A 20,684-nucleotide genomic window follows, 5' to 3' on the forward strand; every position below is an offset into this window, starting at 1 on the left:
ACTCACAGAATGTGTAACACCAAGAGTGAACCCTAATGTAAACTATGGACACCGAATAATAATGATGTATCAATACAAGTTCATTGATTACAACAAACGTACCACTTTGGTATGGGATACTGATAGTGGAGAAAGCTATGCATATGTGGGAGCAGGAGGGTATATGGGAACTCTCTGTACTTTCTGCTCATTTTTGCTGTGAACCTAACTAAAACTGCTCTTTAAAAGAAATTATATTTTAAAAAATCAGTTCCACACATATTAACATAAAATCATTTAAAGAGTTGGAAAGTTCTAGCTTCACATCAGCTCCATATGAACCAACAGTAGAATGCAAATAATAAAAATACCATTTGAGCTTTATTAACAAAGAATTACAGTATCCAGACCCAAAGTCTACTCAGTGCAGGGCTGATTACTTTTGTCTGTTGTCTCCCACTTAGATATACGTCTCATGAGGATAGATCCTTTGTCTATCATATTCATCACTTTTTCCTGGGCCTAAAACAGTAGATGATCAGCAAATACTTGTTAAATAAATAAATTATAAAAAAGGTCAAAGAATGAACTTACTCCACTGCCAGTGGGCAATTCAGAGCTCCAATGCCAACTCACAATCCACTAGGCTTCAAAGATTACACTCCCTAATGGTGGTTATTTTGTGATAAAACAATTTTTATAAATCCTAATAAGTTTTGTATAAATTTTGATTTTTAGGTTGATGTACAGATAACTAGAACCTATAAAAGTGTATCTGTTGATTGATAGCAGACCCCTCCATTCAGTGCGCTCTATCTGCCCAGGCAGTTTCAGGTTGGAATTGTCCACTTCACAACCAGACCCTCCAGATCAGAACTGTACAGCCAGAAGGAATGGAATTTGAGGCACAGAACTAAAGGATGAAAGTCTTTAGTTACAATTTGGAGAATACTATTCCAGAGAAGAAATGTTGTATAGGACCAGACTCTTCTTAATGGTTGAAAACACAAATACTGTGTTTCTTTTCTAGCTGAACCAAGCTATGTTGAACATGTGAAGAAAACACAGTCTCTTTAGTTGAAATCTAGGTAAGTAAATAATTTCTAGATGCAGTATCTTGATAACATGGTCCCAGGATCTCACAAGTCCCTACAAAAAGTAGTTCTTCCCAACAACTAAACTGAATTATCCCTGCTGCTTTAGCAGCCTATTTTTGTCTCAATGCCTGGAACCAAAAGACATGCTTGGAAAGCATTTCTCAACTCCCATCTGAGTTTCACTCTTAGTCCATCTTCTCTGTCATCAATGTTGACTTTTCTCCTCTGGCAGGAGTCTCCACATCCATATCTGAGCTCTGTTTCCCAAAGGGCCAAGATAGTTCCATCACAGAAACTGTAAGCACTGCCTGGCATACTGTATCAGTCATTAAACTCAGGCCTTTTGCTCAATTAAAAAAAAAAAAAAAAAAAAAAAAAAAAAGACTTGCAGAAGCATACTTACTAATACAGGCTAAGGTGGTCCAACTGGCTATGCATGTGGATGGGGTAGGTCTCTGCCAGGTGAATCAGCTTTTCTATTGCTTCATAGATGAAAATTATGCAAATTAAGGAGGCAAATGCTTCTTCAGTGAAGCGAGTAATGTAGCAGACAAGGGAACTGGCATCAGTTGCCACAAGAACAATACATAGGAAGGCAGTCCACAGTCCAATACAAGCACGCAAGGAGAGGTATGAAAGAGCATAGTCTCTGAAATAAGACAAAAGTTCATCAAAAAGCATGGAGGGATGGCATTAAGAGACAAAGGGTCAGAAACATGGTTAATTCATCTCATTTTATCTGACCAGTATTGCAACCCAATTTCTCCCGAATTCTGACTGTGTTTCACTTTTAAATGCTGCCTTGGGACAGTTGTGACAAAGATTTGCTTCATGGGTGGTATCTGCTATCGCAAGAACATGGAAAATGGAGAACTGTCTCACACACATTTCTGCCATTACTGCCCAATGTGATTAAGATCTTATTATTGCAGTTAAGACAAAAAAGCTGGCCCAGCTGGCGTGGCTCAGTGGTTGAGCATCAACCTGGAGATCACAGTTCGATTCCCAGTCAGGGACAATGCCCATGTTGTGGGTTCGATCCCCTGTAGGGGGCGTGCAGGAAGCAGCTGATCAATGAGTCTCTCTCATCATTGATGTTTCTCTCTCTCTCTCCCTTTCTCTCTATAATCAATAAAAATGTATACATATAAAAAAGCTACATAGCTCTTGTTCCATATGCTCCTATTTCTAATACAAAAGTCTATTTAAAAATCAGTTCTAGGAAAAGTAGGGAAATCAGGGCATTGCAATCAGAATACAAAAGGATATATTAGACCAAATTTAAAACTGACTTGAAATGGAAATGGGAGGAGTCTGAATTAGCGAGGGAAAGTTTTTTTAAAGATAAAGTGAAGGTGCGGCTCAGTCAGTTGGAGCGCTGTCCCATACACCAAAGACTGCTGGTTTGATTCCTGGTCAGTGCACATACCTAGGTTGCAGGTTCAATCCTCACTGGAGGCAACCAATCGATGTTTCTCTCTCCCTCCCCCTCTCTCTAAAAATCAGTAAAAACATATCCTCTGGTGAGGATTAAAAAAAAAAAAGACTAGGAAATCCGCTGTTTTAGGTACAGTACTACTTGGAGGCAGGACAATAGACCAAATGATGTTGATTCTTCAGGTTTTTACTGCCAAGAATGATGTTTGCCTACTTATACATATGAGACCCTGGCATTGAAGCCTAACAGCCCAATAACACATCCATTAGAGTTTTCAGTAAACCAAATGTCTTACTTGCAGAATTTGAACAAAATCTTTTCAAACACAAGCACTGGCCCAGTGCTTCCCAGGATGGTGAGAGCCTGTCCTGCAAACAAGGAATAGGCAATCCCAGTCATGGAGGCTCCGAACAAGGATTCAATTGCACTCTGAGAGGAAAAAAAAAATCATCACTGAGTCCACTGCCTGTTGCAATGAGTAATGTGGACTTATGTACATTCCTGACTTAGTTCTCATGTGTGCCCCAACGAATCATCTGCTTGTATTTCATCTTAGCAAGAGTGATATGTACACACTGTCTAATACTCCTGTAAATGGCATCACTGATAACTCAGAAGCCCAAATCCATCTACATATGGTTCCTTAACTAAGTCCTGTTCTGCAGTGACTCACTTCAGTATTTAACAGATTCAGAAAGCACAGTGATACCATTCACACAACAATCTGTCATACAGTCACCTAAATCTTATTTTTAAATGACATTAATATATTATTTTCCATCCTTGGGGCAACAGGCAATTCAACTGGGCGATCAGCTACAGAAATTGATATTCAAACAGAAGTGAGTCTGCTCTAAAGCAAGAACTGTGTTGCTGCTTGGTATGAAATCAGAATACATAGTAATTCAACAGAAAGACTCTGGTGTCCTTAGTCCTAGCCCAGGCAATTTCTCCCCCAGTGGACGTGCCAGCCACCACAATATGTTGTATCTTCTTTGGGACCATGAGTAGTGGTTAAAAGTTCTTACTATGCGTCCCTCAGTGGCTTCTCCGAGCAATCCCCCAAAGGTGATGACAGGTGACATGCAGGCACAGTACAGGAACAGAAAGGAGGCCAAACACTGCAAGCTGAGTGCATCCTGGTAGTCGCTCCAGTACCAAGGGGCCTTCCGCTTGATGTCCAGCACCAAGCCTCCAAAGAGCCTGTGGGAACACAGCAGACAGGCCTCGAGCACAGTCCCTCTCTCAGAGAAGCATGCGAACAGCACACATTTAAAAGCACTTCAAATGTGCTCTGCCCGGAGGTAGTACTTTGGCTTCAATTTGACCCCAAGTACAAGACTCAGTTGCACTCTGAGAGGGAAAAAATACCCTCACTGAGTCCACAGCCCGTTGCAATGAGTAATGTGGGCTTATGTCCTCATGTGCGAACCAAAGAATCATTTGCATGTATTTCATCTTAGCAAGACTACCGTCTGGGGTCAGTACAGACTCTGTTTGCAACCAAGATCATGAATGTGAATGGTTACCCTACGCATAAAAAGAATTGATTTAGTGTGTATATTACCCATTCAATAGAAAGTTCCAAAAAATTAACGTGAAATTATTAGTTTCAAACTTCAAATTTGAGCTGTTATGAGGAAATGTGCAAAACTAATTCAAAGAATTAAATTGTTAGTTTTATTACATATTTTCTAGATAAAAAGCCTCTTTCACATTCATTTTTCTACTCTGAACAGCTACCCACCTTATGCTTGAGAAATTAGCATAATAATTCATTCATGCAGTTGATAAGTAGCAGCAATTTTTGGTGCCAGGCACTGGGCCAGGTACTGGAGAAGCAGCAGTGAGCAAAACAAACACAGGACCAAAGATCTAGTGCAGGAGACAGGCAGTGCTGTGAGGGTGCCATGGCAACACGGGACACGGAGGGGCATTTTATCGAGGGCCCAGTGAATGGACCAGGAGTTAGCCTGATGAGGCAGAGGGGCTAGCATGGATGAAACCTAGAAGTGAGGGCACCTGGCAGGCTCCAGATGCTGAAAGAGATATGGCTGGATAAGACAGTGTGACGAGCAAATAGCCGAGGCTGGAGAAGCTAGAAAAGCTGAGCCACAAAAAGCCTTGAAAACTGTTTTAAGGAATTAGACCTTTATCCTAATGGTATGTCAAGTCACTGAAGGATTGTAAACTGGGAAGCAACATAGTTAAACCTGCATCCTGGAAGGATCACTCTGGTGGGGGTATAAGGAATGGAACATGGGGCAAGACTGGAGGCAGAAGTGGATGGATTCAGGGGCTAATCAGGAGTTAGAATCAACAGGACTTGGTGGCAGGACTTCAGGACCCCTCTCCACCTCCCAAGGATGAGACAGATCAAGTGCAATATATCCCACACCGAGGTGAGTAGTGTTCCCGCACTGAGTCACTTCTAAGAGTGGAGTAGCTGTACCACGGTGAAAGTTGGTAGGTGACTAAGGAAAGAGCCATTCAGCATTCTACAGGACAACTGGCCCAGTTGCTTCTACAAATCAATGGCATAGAAAAAAAGGAGGGAGGGCTGTGATAGAATGGAAACGTAATAATCAAATGCAACCCTTAATTGAATCCTATGTCACACAAATTAATTCTAAAAAGATGTTGCTAAGACAATCACAAAAAGTTGCATATGGACTGAGAAATATGCAAATTTAAAGAATTATTGTTAATTTTGTTAGATGTAATAATGGCATGATAGTTGTTTGTAAAATGTCCTTATGAAACAGATACATATTGAAGTAGTCACAAGTAAAATGACATGCTACTGGTTATTTGGTTTTAAATAATCTAGAAAACATATAAATAAAACAATTAAGTGGGGGGAAATAGGTGAAACAAGACTGGAAAATGTTGTTAACTCTTGATGGGCACATGGGTGTTCATTATATTATCCTCTCTTCTATATTTGAAATTTTCTATAATAAAAAACTTAAAAAACAATCTACTCTCTCATAAAAGGAAATTTGGCCGACTCTTCCCTCCCTCCCTTCCTTCTATCCTCTTTTTAGGAGCCTGGAGGTGTGCCACAAGGTCTGGGACCTGTATGCCAGGGGGAAAGGCACAACAAGCGCTCGCTCTCTCTCTCTCTCTCTCTCTCTCTCTCTCTCTCTCTCTCTCTCTCTCTCATCTCGTTAGGTACAATAAGTACCTAACTGGTAGACGCTGGAAGACACTATTCTATCAGACCCACTTGCTCTTTTCCTCTGGTTTGGGTGGACATAGCTGAGATTCACCCATTCTCAATTTACAGCAGTAACATCCCAGTGTGGATCTGGGCTTAGGAGAGAGAAGCAGAACCAGCCTTGTGACCTGCTTTGGATTTAGCCTGTCTGGCAAACTCAGCTTAAGAAGGAGCTACAGGGTCCAACCTAGAACACAAGAGATCCACCTCAGGATTTGGGACCAAGACTACAGTTTGTAATAAAGCGCTTTTTCTTGCTTTCTCCTCTGGGTAAATACCCCTTCAAGGAACTTACAAGCAGCTGCAATTAATCTGGGGCAAGATTCTATTGTTTCTGAGTCCTTAGCCAATATAGAGTCTTAGTACCATGTGAGTATCACCTCTCAATCACCAATGATCTTCCTCTGAAGGGTATTTTTCTGAGAGAAGAATCTCCTTCTGCAATAATGAGCCTCACCCCACTGAAGCAACCTGAGATGCTGCCATGATTGGTCAGCTTCTGGGCACAGGAGGCACCTTCAGGAAGGAGTGAGTGTCTATGAGTAACAGACAAAAGCTTTATCTGCAATGGATTCATGAGAGCCATAGAAAGGGAGGACATCTGTCTCCTAGCTGTAATTAAAAGGGGAGAGAAAAGATCTGAGGCTCTTATTGATAGTATAATTATAAATTACTAAAATGATTTCTGAATACTATTTTTTTCAATATATTTTATTCATTTTTTACAGAGAGGAAGGGAGAGGGATAGAGAGTCAGAAACATCGATGAGAGAGAAACATCGATCAGCTGCCTCCTGCACACCCCCAACTGGGGATGTGCCCGCAACCAAGGTACATGCCCTTGACCGGAATTGAACCTAGGACCTTTCAGTCCGCAGGCTGATGCTCTATCCACTGAGCCAAACTGGTTAGGGCTGAACACTATTTATGGAGTCAGCACATACCTCACTGAAGCATAAAATCAGACCATAATTGCACATCTACCACAAGTATTAATAGATATGGATGCTTTTTCCACATTCTAGACTTCCTTTCCCTTTCAACACTACCCTTAATGTTCAAATTGGGGGTGGGGCAGGAGGCACACAGGAATATGAATGTAAGCTTGATGCAAGAAAGGACTTACCTGTATAGAGGGTCACTAGGCTCTGGGGCACTGACCTAGGGAGCCCTTCTCTGGAGGGCTTTAGGGACAGGCCAGCCAGCCATTTGTCAGGTATGCTTTGGAAGAAACCTGTCTGAAGTGGTGGTGGTGGGGGGGGCGGGGATCACTGAGACAGCAGCTCCTAATTCTTTTTTTTCATTAACCCTTCCCAAGAGTGGCACCCACAATTAAGTACATAAATCTACTTTCCAGAATATCTCTCTGCTGTGAAGGGTCTGGCCCAGGCACTCTAATCAGACTTTCCTTTGTTACATACAGGAATGCACTGGCATCACTGCCTACACCAGCCTCAGGGAGGTCTAAGACACTGTCTGAGCCCTGGCTTTGTGATCAGGTAACACAAACCTCAGAGTACTGTTCTCAACTTTGTCTCCTTTCTCTCCGTCTTAGAGTCTACACTCCACATCTTCAAACACCTCTATATCCAAAGCGGATAATATCCTCTAAGTCTCCAAGTTCTGTCCCAGGTTGTGCACCACCTCAAAGAAACACCATTAATGGTGTGCAGAATGATAAAACCCAGGCTAATGCATTTTTAGTCTATACAGTCCTAGAGGATCCAGAAAGTTCTAGGATGTCTTTCTGCAAGGTTCACATTCACCCACTACATAAATGAGACTGAGGAAGGGGCTAGGGTTGGCATGGAAGTATGGTCCCTGATATAAGCATTAGGTCAGTCGCCTGGCCTAAAGGGCTACAATGGGAGCAAAGTGTCTTGAGGTCTTTTACAAAGGGCTCTGAAGAAAACTTCAGGAGCTTAGGAAGAGAAAGCATCTCCCACACCAAGCATGGACACAGGGCAGAGACTGTTCCATAATACCCACTTGCTTCCTCCCTCCCTTTCTTCCTTTCATTCAAAAGCTCTCTCTCTCTCTCTCTCTCTCTCTCTCTCTCTCTCTCTCTCTCCCTCTCCTTCTCTCTCTCCCCCTCTCTCTCACCTGGCTAGGTACAATGAGTGTATAGGTGGACACAGGGCAGACACTGGATAAAACTATCAGAGAGCTCAGATAACCCTTCCAATTTCAGCTTTGTCAATTCCAGAAGTTCCTGACATGACATTATAGAAGAACTTCTTCAAACCCCATTTGAACTTGTGAGTGAAGTCATTTGGCGTTAATAGTTAAACATGTGATGTCCTAGCTATATAGGATTTTTGGCAGAATGTTAGGCACCATTTCTGAGATTCTATAACTATTGAAATCCAATCTAATGGGTCTCCTAAACCCCCTATGAAAGTGATTATAAGTGACTCCCACTCAAAAGGCCTGGGACCCTAGTTTCTTCTCCTCCCTCTGACACCAAAAGAAACCTGAAGTCTTATCTCTGCATGATTATCTGTTTGGAGGAAACCTTGCTGTCCTCATTTCTTTTACTTTCAACTCTAAATTCTGTGGTGTAGACACCCTTTATAGTCCAAAGATAAGTCATAACTCTGAAATATGATCAAGTCCATGCCCTGAGACCCTTCCCCTTAAAAAACACCACCTCCTCTAAGACAGTCTCAATCCTGGAACCTATTCTAAGGGCAGATGCTTTCCTTGAATTGCCTCTCAACACCAGGCCTCCCCACTCAACACAGACCCCACACCACTTAAAAGAAAATATGAAACTTACTCTTAAAGGTTGCTCCCTCTTTTCAGTGGCCCCTTCCATCAAAGGGCTCCTCCTTTCCTCAGTGATTCCTCCCCAGGGCCTACTTATCTTCCACCATCCTCAACACATTCCTCCAACCAAGACACACACTCCCCTGCCAGGACACTGCTAGTTAAGTGTCATTATCTCCTGCTCCTCAGCATTTTCCCTCGATGTCTTTCCAAGAATGGAAAAATAAATCACTCCCCACAGTTAAAAAACCAACCAAACAAACAAACAAAAGCACAACACCATGACTTTCCACTGGGAAGGGCACTGAAGATAGAAAAATAAGGAAAGCAATTTTAAGCAAGGAGGAAAAAACTAAAGTGAAAGCAGGGGAGTAGAAAATGTTAAAGCTTCTTTCCATGAGCTTAATCTTGTACTGAGAATCTCCACCCAGCAGATCATTCTTAGACAAGCACAACTTACAGAGCCAGGACCAGTCTCAACCTTCTCCCATGATCTGGGGGCATCACCAGATATCATTCCAACCCAAATATCATTCTCTTTTACTATCTTCCTCCCTAGCAAATAAAACCTCCTAGTCTGCCCTAGCCAGTTTGGCTCAGTGGATGGAGCATCGGCCTGTGGACTGAAGGGTCCCAGGTTCAATTCCTGGTTTGTGGGCTGGGTCCCTGGTGGGGGGCATGCAGGAGGCAGCCGATCAATGATTCTCATCATTGATGTTTCTCTCTCTCTCACTTCCTCTCCATTCCTCTCTGAAAGCAATAAAAATATATATATTAAAAAAAAAATACCTCCTAGTCTGGGCACCTGCTTCTCTCGCCTACCATAGAGAACCTCCTTTTTAGACATCATTCTTTAAAATCTTGGCCTGGAAGAGTAGACTACCCATTCTGAGACACACATCTAAAAGAGTACCTATTTTTCTATCCTAAGGGAGTTTCTTAAAATAATCACTCAATACTTATCCATACCTAGTCCATTCATGTTTCTAAACAGGCAACATGCTAAAAGTATTCATTCATTCATTCTATATTAAGTGCCTGCTCTGTGCAGGGCACTGTGCTGGGTGCTAGGAATATAATGGGGTCCCTGCCCTTATGGAACAAACGTTCTAGCAGGAAAGACAACGAATCAAGCAATAATAAGAAAGTATAATAAGAGCTGTAACAGGGGGTTGGTGGCAGGATGGCAGGATGGCAAGCAGGCAGGGGACAGAGCTCAAAGCTGTGACACCACGTAGCAGCGACACCTAACCTCATTTATAGAGAATCTTGGAAGGCTTTTCAAAAGAAGTAACACCTAAACTGAGACAAAGGATAAATAGCAGTTAGCCAGGAGATAAGGGAGGATTCCCTCAAATCAGAGGGAACAATGTATGGGAAGAACTGGAGGTGAAACAGAACATGGTAGGTGGTCTGAGAAACTTGAATGATACAATACTTGATATATTCGTAATACTTACAGTCAATGGTTCCATTTGAAAAGTCATTCCCAAACAATTAAGATACCACAGAGAAGAAGGCTAAAAGCAAAGAGGATGACTCATTCCTTTACACATCTGCCCAGCAAGCAGTATCAGCTGTGAATTATCCCAGAACTTACCGCCCAGTGCGCTGAAGTTCTGGCCCGCTGTGGCCCCCATGTGGTTCTGGTTCTATGTGGCAAACGTTTCCATTTGGAACTCCAGGCATTTTTCTTTTCTCCTTTTAACAGATGACCACAAAATTAGCAAAGTCAGCCATCTATCCTGTTCTTTCTACTAAGGGGGGTGGGGGGGGGGGGGAGTAGTAAAATAATCCAAAAGCAGCCAAAAAATACCCAAGTGTTCGTAGTTTTCAAATGCATTAATTGACTTGGGGTAGTTTATTGACTTTCTGGCGGCGGGGGGAACCACAAAAAATGTAATTTATCCTCCTCTCCACTAGTACCTGACTTCTAACTCTGCCTTGCTCAGAGACAGAAAAAACGGAGGCTTTGGCATCAGATATAATCTAAGTTCCAGTTTCAAATCTGCCTCTGTATAATCTTACTTTACCTTAAAACCTTGAAGATAATTTTATTCCTTATTTGTAAAACTAAGGATAACAATACCCATTGGGGGCTGTTGCTGAGAAGATTGAATTAACATATGTAAAGCATCTGGCTTACTGTCCAGTGCATAGTAGGAGTACCCTTCCCGTCTTTAACCTATGGGGAACTCTATTTGTTCTTTATATACAACTTGCTCTTTTAATTTAAAAAAGCTTCATTCATGTTACACTCCCAAAAAAATGTCCTTCCCTCTCCTCTCTGCCATTCCACATCAATTCTTCAAAAGTTGGCTTAAAATTCATCCTGGGTAATTCTGACTGACCCTATCACACCTAAGCCAATCTCTATTATTGCATATTCATTTTTTCACTACTGTTCTGACATCCTAGGTGACCCAAAACAGGGCCATGTGTTGACTTATTTAGCATATACCCTACGTGGTCTTTGCTTTGTCCATGGTTGGGCACTCAGTAAGTGACATGAAGCCACCATCAGCTAATGTGCATACATTACCTGGGAAGGGACGTTTTTGGGTGGCTCAATTCTAATGGAAGGGTCCCACTCCCCTGGAGGGAGCACCGTCACCTGGTCTAGGAACTCATCAATCCCCGCCAGGAGATCATCTCGATCTTTGGCCTTATATGCCACATCATGAAAAATCTACAGAGAAGAAAAAACCTTCAGGAAAGTTGAAAATGACTTTACTTAAAACAAATCACCAATGGATATGGTGAAGAATGAATACAACCTCTTGATTTTTGTTTCTGTCATGGGGATCTGAAATGTAGAAAACTTTTAGCACTTAGAGAAGTATAAGGTTAAAAGGATTTTTAAAAATGAACCTAAAGATGAGATAAGTCAAAAAGAACTCAATATATGTCTATTTGTATAAGAAGAGATAAGACATTTGTATAATTCTTTTAATTGTATAAGACATTCTATAATCCTACAGTTGTATAATTCTGCTATCTCCTCAAAGAATGGAATAAAGGGGAAGATGCATGGGAAAATTTTCCTGATCATATGGTTGGAAAAAGTGGATGGAATTACTAATGAAGGTTCTGTGTGAAATAAGCCTCCCCATCAAAGAGCGCTAATAAAGCACAGCCTCCACCTCCTCTGCCTGCTAAGACACATGCCTTGAAACTCCTGCTTTGCAATTTACAAGAGAGTGAAGTCCTCACTGGGGTATGCAGTGGGGATCAGCCAAAATGTCTGGCTGCCTTGGTACATTCACATTACAGTGCTGAGCATAAACCCCTAATTATACAAACTGGTCTCATTTATGTGGAACTGGACTGAGGTTTCTGTATGTAAAGAGGTTGATGCATTTAATTAACAATCATCTCTAGAAAGTTAAGTCAGCCTTAATATCTTTCTCTCTTAGTAGTTTACTTGGCAATAATAATTTCCCAAGAAAAAGATTTTTCTGAATCCTTGATTATTCAAAAAGGAAGAGATTACACAGGAAGAAAAATCCCCCAAAGCGCTCAGTCCTCCCACAATAAGAATTCAGAGAAGTGACCTGAACTGCTTCCAGCCAACATTGCAATTGTAATTATTTTATCCTTAATAATTAGCACAGTGCCTGGCACATAGTAAATACTCAATAAATATTTATGAGTTGAATGAAGAAAAAACAGAAGTGGTGCATACCTCATCTGTCATGATGGTGGCCATGGATCTGCCAATCTCATGGTACTGCTGACCCTTCCCTACTGGACCCAATAGGATAAATAAAAATCTGCCAACACACACAAAGGACGAAAGTATGTAAGTAAAATTAAAGAAGTGGCATCTTACTCCTCTCTAAACAGCAGAACATTTCTCTTGCATATCCAGCAGAAATCATCGCGGTACCTTCAATAAAAGGAGGCAGACTAATGATGGAGCAGTATGAACTGCCTTGATCTAATAGCTCCACTATGGACATTGGAAGCTATTTGTATGACTCCATTAATAATGTGGCTGTAATTCTTAGGATTTTCATGGACTCGAGTCCTTGTTATAGAAAAGACACTTTTTCAAAACATGGCATTGTAATGCAAATTCAAGGTTATCTGAATCTAACTGATGGCTCTAATAAGAAAATAATGGGTAGAGGAAAGGAATAAGGAAGTTGAAATTATCAAGCCTTGGAGAGGAGTCTAAATTATATTCTGGACATGTGAATACTCTGTAATTCATAGGGCTCTGAGTCATCTGAATCACCACCTCAGCTGCATGAATAGCCTTTTGAACAAATGTGGACATATCTGCAAGCCAAACAAATCCTACCAGACTATGGAAAGAGACATCAATGCCTTAGCTCACAGACATTTCCCTGGGATACGGCTCTGTAGAATTGGGAGGGCAACACAGCCTTTGCTATGTCCTTTGAATGCTCTTCAGTTCTCCATTTCCAAGGCTTCAGGTACTGTGCAGTCATAGCCTTAAAAGTCTTAGAATTCTGCATGGAGGTTAACCAAATATACCCCATTGAGATCAGTGCTGAATTTTAAGCAGCATTCCCAAAATTAATTAATTATCCTAAGTTTTAGCATTCACTTGCTTCTTCCCCCAGAGCTCACACAAATCTGTACTTTGGATATAATGCACTGAGTCGTGCTGTTTTTGTCTTTACCTTGTTGGGATGGGCACTTCTGTCAAGCCTGAGAGAAGAACAGCTGGAGAAAGCCTCACAAAGGCAACGATGGGGCGGTCCAGTGTATCCACCTCACCAACCAGGACGTTCGAGGCCTCTGCCCCAGTGGGGATTTTTTTCATGAAATGAAGGTCCACCTGAAAGTCCAAGAGAGCCTCTGAGGACCTGGGAGCCATTACCTCAAACGTCAATACCCTCCTCATGCCGTACATTCACGTCATTTGATGATTTAACAAATGCTTTCTCACCCTGTTTCATTGGATCCTTACAAGAACTCTGTAAGGTGGATAAGAGTTTTTTTTAAATGAAGCAACTGAGATGCAGAGAGGGGAAGAAGTTCACTAGCTCAGGACAAGAGCTTTTCAGAGAGAATTTAAATCAGGTGTTGTGATTTGAATCCATTATACCATGCTTCCTCAAAGAAAATTGTTTTTGAAGCTCTAGGTCAAATTTTCCTCATTTTAAAATACTTGAGTGCTTTGTCAGAGGTTCAAGTTTTTATAAGGCTCCCTGCCTCATGAGCAGAGACATGACCTGACACTATCTGTGTTTTATAAAGACAATGTCAAGGGTAGACTAGAGCAAGAAGAGGCTGGAGGCAGGATGGCTTGCACCAGAAACTGAAGTGAGGCCATGGATACCAAAGTCACAGTCCCAACCATGAAGGAGTTTGGGAGATAGTAGCAAATGCACTGTTTTGACAAAACTTTTGGAGGCAAGAAGGAGCTGTTAGAGAGCAGGTGCCAAAATAAATCTGAAAAAATGAGGTCTGAGTCAGGGAGGGTTGTCTGTGGCAAGTCTCAGTTTCAGCATGTTGAACCTGGTGAACCCGGTGGAACAAACTGATGAGTCAGCCCCATCGAGGCTGGAGTAGAAGGAAGAAGACTAGAGCAGATGGGCCTCCTTTTCTACAGAGCGGGCTCTGGTCTTGGAAAAAGGGTGTTGAAATACCAAAGCTTAATCTGGGTTCCTAGAGATACTCTTAGACCTATAAGCCAACTTCCCATGTCTCCACTCACCTTACTTAAATCCACAGGACTGTGTTCACAATTCACTCCATTCTTTACTTCAAGATTTGTTGTTGGAACAGACTGTGGAGACACAGTTTGACCTATTTGGAGAAAATCAAACAGAATTCTCTGAGTCCCTGCCCTTTCCACCTCTGATACACCTCATCCATGATCGTTTAGCTATAACTATCTCCTGCAAAGCCCACATAGACAAGAGGTTAAGATGATTAAGAAGCTAGGACCACACATGCCTATCTCCCTACCTACTAATTAGTGGTAAAGGGAGGGCAAGGGTATTACTACTCCTGCACCTTCTTCCTGAACACCTTTGTAATCCTCTTTTCTTCCTCTATTAAGGTAGTAATCCTTAGGCAGGAATGTATATCAGACTCCCATGAAGAACTTTTCAAATATATTGGTTCCCAGGCATATCCCCTGCACATTGTGACTCAATGTAGGTTACCCTGCCAGGCCACAGAAAACAAAACCAATCAGCAGCTGAAATTCATTGAGTGCACCTGGCTAAGGGCCTTACATGAATTAAGTTACTGAAGCCTCACAATGAACTTATGGAGTTGAACCTATTATTATTCTTATTTTACAGAGGGGAACATTAGACTTAAAGAGGTTTAGAGGTTTCCCAAAGTCACATACTTTTCAAGTGGTGAAGCCAAAATCTCAAGCCTAGAAGTCCAACTCAAGAGTCTACACTAGCCCGGCCGGTGTGGCTCAGTGTTGAGCATGGACCTATGAACCAGGGAGTCATGGTTTGTTTCACGGTCAGGGCATATGCTGGGGTTGCAGGCTCGATCCCCTGCCCTGCTCAGAGCACTTTTGGGAGGCAACCAATCGATGTGTCTCTCTCACATCAATGTTTCTCTCTCTTTCTCTCTCCCCCTCCCTCCTTCCCTTCCACACTCTCTAAAAATCAATGGAAAAAATATCCTCAGGTGAGGATTAACAATAAAAAATCTCCAATGTATCTTCTCTGGCCCCAAATTACCCCTAAAGTGTGTATCTCCTAAAAGCCATATTAGTTCTGAGGCCACTCTGCGCTACAAACCTCTCACCCTGGGTCCACTGAGGTCTGAGGCAGGCATCCCTAGTGCCACAAGAGCACCAGTCCCAGCCACCCATCCGTTGATCACAAAAAGTACTGTGTCTAAGTGAGCATGGAAGCATATTAGATAAATATAGCCCCAACCCTCTAGTCACTTAGTATCTACAGTTAATGCTGAAATGTCTGATTAATAAAAAAAAGAAAACAGTCACTCCTAATAATCTTACCATTTTTATCCATCGAATGTGGATCAGACTGCTTCTTGCCAACCTCAGCAAAGGAGCGAACAATGGGAATGAGGTTACTTCTCTTCTTTTCATTCTGATGATGATGCTTTTTGAGAAGGGCTTCCCGTACTTTAACCCTCATGCTGTCACTCAGGTCACTGAACAGTTCTTGCTGGTCCAGGACCAGATCTGGAAAATAGATGCTAACATGAACACCCTGATGGTCAATGGACCCAAAGAGGCCAACGTCAAGTAGGTTAAGGGGAGTGGGGGGGGGGGGGGCAATGAGCATTGGGATGCAATTCAACCAGTGTCACTGAGACACAATTTCCTGAAATAGTATCTTTGATGACAGCAGCTGTGGTAAGTTATACTTTACTCATATAACAAATCATTATTATTAGAAATAGAAACTATTGAACACTTTGTATGTGCCAGGAATTATACTAGATTATCTAATCTTATCCTCATAAAAACTCCAAAAAAAATGGCTTATGTAACAATTTCTACAGATCAGGAAACTGATGTCCAAACATGACAAAATTCCTCAGGGTCTCACATCTAGTAAGTTGCAGAGCTGGGATTCAAGCATAAGACAGTCTGAGTCAAAAGTCTACAATATTAACCATTTTGTTCTGTCATCGACCATCTACCAAAGGTCCTCTATATTCCCTTCCTCCAAGATTGTTTTTTAATCCTCACCCAAGTAGTGAGGATATTTTTCCATTGATTTTTTAGAGAGAGTGGAAAGGAAGCAGGGGGGAGAGAGAGACACACATCGATTGGCTGCCTTCCGCTCACACCCCGCTTGGGGCTAGGGATTGAACCTGCAACCAAGGTATGTGCCCTTGACCAGGAATCGAACCCACCACCCTGCAGTCTGTGGGCTGATGCTCTAACCCTGGGATGGGGAACCTTTTTTCTGCCAAGAGCCATTTGGATATTTATAAAATTATTAACTTAAAAATTAGCCTGCTATATTTGGTCAAACATTTAATTAATTCATCCCTACTGCCTTAGCAGGGCCAACCCAAATGACTTCTTGGTCCTTATAGGGCCCACTGGCTGGACAGTCCACACTCTGCTTTAACCACTGAGCAACTGCCCAGGGAGAACATTTTAACATTGCTGTGATTCATCACTAACATGAATACATCAGGTACCTAATGTGGAGAACCATAACAGTTTTACTTCAATCCTATATACCTACTCCCAAGCCTCCCCCAAACTTCAACCTATTCTCAACTCCAACCTCATCCATAACTATCCAAATGCTAGTAGTAATAAATAAAGAAAATCTATTTTAAATATTCAAGCCAAAGATCCATGTTTTTCTATCTTTAACCTTTGTATTGATTGTTTCCTTGCTCCGATATTATAAACATGCTTCAGGATCCTTCATCTTGAAAAAAAACACAAAAACGAAGGATAAGAATATGCTGCCCCCCACCTCCCCCCCCACAGCTGGTTTGGCTCAGTGTATAGGGCGTGGGATTGAAAGGTCCCGGGTTCAATTCCAGGCAAGGGCACCTGCCTGGGTTGCAGGCTCGATCCCCAGTGGGGGGCGTGCAGAAGGCAGCCAATCAATGATTCTTTCTCATCATTGATGTTTCTATCTCTCTCTCCCTCTCCCTTCCTCTCTGAAATCAATAAAAATATATTTAAAAAAAAAAGAATATCCTCCCCAAGTCCTCCTTTATCTATTTCATCTATTTCTATCTCTGTCTCCCTCCTCCTCCATCCTTCTTCTTCTTCTTCCTCTCCCTCTCTTCTATCACTTAAAGTTCTCAAAACAAAAATTCTTCAGCCCACTGTAATTTGACTACCACAAAGAAACTGCTTTTGATAAAATAATCAATAACCTTCCAGTTGCTCAATCTGATAGATGTTCTAGTCCTTACCTAACCTGACCTCTCCATAGCATTTGACACTGGTGAATTAAAACTCTTTCCTTTTGGCTTTTGTAGTGGGTTGAATGGTGACCCCCTAAAAGATATGTCTATGTATAACCCTGAGACCTGTGAATGTGATTTTATTTTAAGGGTCTTTGCAGATGTAACTAAGCCTCTCCAGCTGAGATCATCCTGAATGATATTGACAAATATCTTTATGAGAGAGACACAGATCCTTATAAGAGAGACACTAGAAGCTGTAAGCTAGAAGCATCAAGAATAACTTTCCCCTAGAGTCTTTGGAGGGGACACAGGATCCTATCAGTGCTGACCTCTCCCTCGGGTCCCATGTGATCCCAGAGAGACAGAATTACTTGGATACTTTAAATGGAGAAAAGTTTGGAGAAATCCTTATTTAACCTCTCCAGCCAAATCAAGCCAAGCTGAAGGGGAAAATCCTCACATGCACCCATATGCCAAACTCCATTCCCATAACGTAACACTCAACCACTCCATAAAACTTCATCAGACATCTCCCTTTCATATCTTGCTGAAGAAGTAGAGTTACTCTGACACCATTTCTTACATGTCTTCCTAGCTGCCATATTTTAAAAATATTTAACTCCCTTTTCTCTGCACAACTCCTAGTTGCCCCTTTCTATAATTATTGTCAAAATATATCTCCCATTGTGGCACTTATATTAATTGTTCTATAGCTATTTTCCCCACTAAAAGATGAGCTTCTTTAAGGTAGAAGCTGTATTTTATCTTTATTCCCTGTGGCTAGGACATAATCAGGCATAAATAAATAAATATAAAATAAATGTTTGCTGAATGAACAAAAAAATGGAAGACTAAGTACCATGTCATTTGAATCCCATAAGCCTGTGAAATAGGTGATTTCTTAGTTTGAAACATCCCACAGCTGAGAATGTTGAGGTCAGGAACGCTAAGTGACTTGCCTAAGGAAACACAGCCACTTGATTCTTTCCTCTATACCAGTGGTCGCCAACCTCTCGGACCTCAGAGACCATCAGTGGTCCGCAGGCCACCAGTTGGCGACCGCTGCTCTATACCAGACTTCTTAATTTACACAAACATTCCTCTGCTTTCCTTCACCTAACCTTACCTGAAATTTCTTCTATGCTATTTGCACGCATATCCAGAAGGACCGTTCCATTAATAAGGCAGCTCCTTAGCTCAAAGAGACTGTGCAATGAAAGGGTTGCCACATAGGGCTTGCTCCAGCGTTCCCCACCATCTTCAACATCTTCTTCAAACTTCAGCCACCTGAAAGCATTACAAAGAACTAGATGCCAAAGATAGAAAATGAGGACTTTTTAAGAGTGAATCTTTAATGTAAATCACAAAAAAAGGTCTAAATAATCACACTGAACATTGTAATCTACTCTCTGTGTTCAAGGTACATTGGTAAGTGAAAACAGCAGACTGTATAACAGTGCAAGGTTGAGTAGAGTTTAATTCCATTTTTATTTAAAGAAAATTTTAAAAACATGAACACATCCATGTATAAGACACCAAATATTATATTCCTCATTATCCCTGGGGCTTTGCACATAATTTCCATTTTCTTTTTATTTATCTTTATTTTCTAATCTATATATATATAAAAGCCTAAGCAACCATCACAATTGAACGGACGACCGAACAGGCTGCATGGGGTGACCAGGCCAGCAGGTGGGTTAGTGAGGCACGACCAAACGACTGATCGGGCCTAAACTGGTAGTCGGACATCCCCCAAGGGGTCCCAGATTGGAGAGGGTGCAGGTTGGGCTGAGGAACAATGCCCCCAGTGCACGACTTTCGTGCACCAGGCCTCTAGTTTTTTTATAATGAGCATACATTACTTATGTAATTAAAAATAGACCCAATCTCTATCGTTTGGATATACTGACAAATCACATTAATAAAATGATTTTTTTCTTTCTTAAAGAGCCTATCCATGTGACCTTTAGCAGTTTACAAAGACTAAATGACAGATGGCTTGGCTTGTTTAATCCTTTCTACCTGTAGAAAATATCCATGGAGACAGCAGGCATCAAGGAAGAGCTATTCTGATGTGAGCTGGAGCCATGCTTTGCTAGTTATGCACACTGCCTCTTACCCTGAGGCTCAGGCCTACTGGTCAGTTTCTAGAGGAGCCCAGACATGGCCCTGATTAATCTAAGGCAGGGGTCCTCAAACTTTTTAAACAGGGGGCCAGTTCACTGTCCCTCAGACCGTTGGAGGGCCGGACTATATTTAAAAAAAAAACTATGAACAAATTCCTATGCACACAGTGGCGGCAAAAACACGCGGCGGGCCGGATAAATGTTTTCGGCGGGCTGCATGTGGCCCGCGGGCCATAGTTGGAAGACCCCTGATCTAAGGGCTTCTTGGGTTTGAGCCTTAGGCAAGCACGGCCACCCTACAACTACTTCAAAAAGCCTACTGTCAGACACTATAATCTCAAGGGTCTATGAAGTTGGACTGTCCCATAAGAAGTTAAAATCTCAAAAATTATGTGAATTCCACTGAATTAAAACCGAAATGACTCTATGGTTCACCTGTAGAAAAATCTGGACCTGTGCTCTGTCTTCTTGGCTAGGTCCAAACCAAGGTGGCCCCGTCAGGCATCCTCTAAACCAGACCTATAATATCAAGATAGCCCATGAAGTACTCTGGGCCCCCCCAAAATAAGAAGGGACCTCAATTCTAGGCTCAAGGTCATTTGGCGTAGGTGTGACCAGAGACACCACAAAGAGATCAACATCAAGACTCTCCAAAGAACACTCTCAAACATCAATTCCCAAGTCAGTCATCACTTGTCCCATGAAGAAATAAGAGACAAGGCAGGCCTGTCACTTGCTGAAAGGTACCACTGCCTACCCAAGCAAATCTTGACCCAGTTTATTTTAGAAAGTTACCTGGCTGTCTCTTTCCACTCAGCATCTTCTCCCTCTTTCATACAGATCTCATCCAGCTCTGTGAACAGCTCATGAGGCACGTGCTCCTCATCCTCCTCAGTGCCAAGAATGAACTGAACACGCTGAGATGGTGTGTCTGGAAAATCAACCACAGAGAAAGGTCTGCTCCCAGCCTCAACTAGAGCAGAGATAGAATTCTGCCATATTTATCACATCTGGGGGCCTTAAAACTTCAGGAATGTATTTAAGATAATCCTGAGCACAGATAAAAAAAAAATATTTATTCCCAGAATTTTTTTTTTTTAAATCTCTTCTGTGAAAGCATTTTCACGGGAGGAAACAAATATTAACTAAGACCACTTGAAAAAAAAACCCCACAACAAACTGGAAATC

At 41.9% G+C, this 20,684-nt stretch overlaps 1 protein-coding gene across 11 annotated transcripts in view; it reads right to left on the reverse strand.

Annotated features, from left to right (window-relative positions):
- Positions 1 to 20,684, reverse strand: part of SLC4A8 (solute carrier family 4 member 8) — a 121,878-nt gene that overhangs the window by 41,676 nt on the left and 59,518 nt on the right. For 10 of the 11 annotated variants that reach the window (XM_036299424.1, XM_036299415.1, XM_036299417.1 and 7 more), the window contains 11 exons: positions 20,292 to 20,427; positions 18,494 to 18,654; positions 15,473 to 15,661; positions 14,195 to 14,286; positions 13,155 to 13,312; positions 12,188 to 12,275; positions 11,045 to 11,191; positions 10,103 to 10,203; positions 3,543 to 3,717; positions 2,810 to 2,943; positions 1,480 to 1,725 (listed from right to left, as the gene is read on the reverse strand). In XM_036299424.1, coding sequence (XP_036155317.1) covers positions 1,480 to 1,725; positions 2,810 to 2,943; positions 3,543 to 3,717; positions 10,103 to 10,203; positions 11,045 to 11,191; positions 12,188 to 12,275; positions 13,155 to 13,312; positions 14,195 to 14,286; positions 15,473 to 15,661; positions 18,494 to 18,654; positions 20,292 to 20,427 — 1,627 coding nt within the window. Of the gene's footprint in view, positions 1 to 1,479; positions 1,726 to 2,809; positions 2,944 to 3,542; positions 3,718 to 10,102; positions 10,204 to 11,044; positions 11,192 to 12,187; positions 12,276 to 13,154; positions 13,313 to 14,194; positions 14,287 to 15,472; positions 15,662 to 18,493; positions 18,674 to 20,291; positions 20,428 to 20,684 lie in introns of all 11 variants that reach the window. The other variant, XM_036299425.1, reaches the window with a different exon arrangement.

The sequence above is a fragment of the Myotis myotis genome, unplaced genomic scaffold (assembly GCF_014108235.1).
Source record: "Myotis myotis isolate mMyoMyo1 unplaced genomic scaffold, mMyoMyo1.p scaffold_m19_p_3, whole genome shotgun sequence".
Taxonomy (NCBI): Eukaryota; Metazoa; Chordata; class Mammalia; order Chiroptera; family Vespertilionidae; genus Myotis; species Myotis myotis.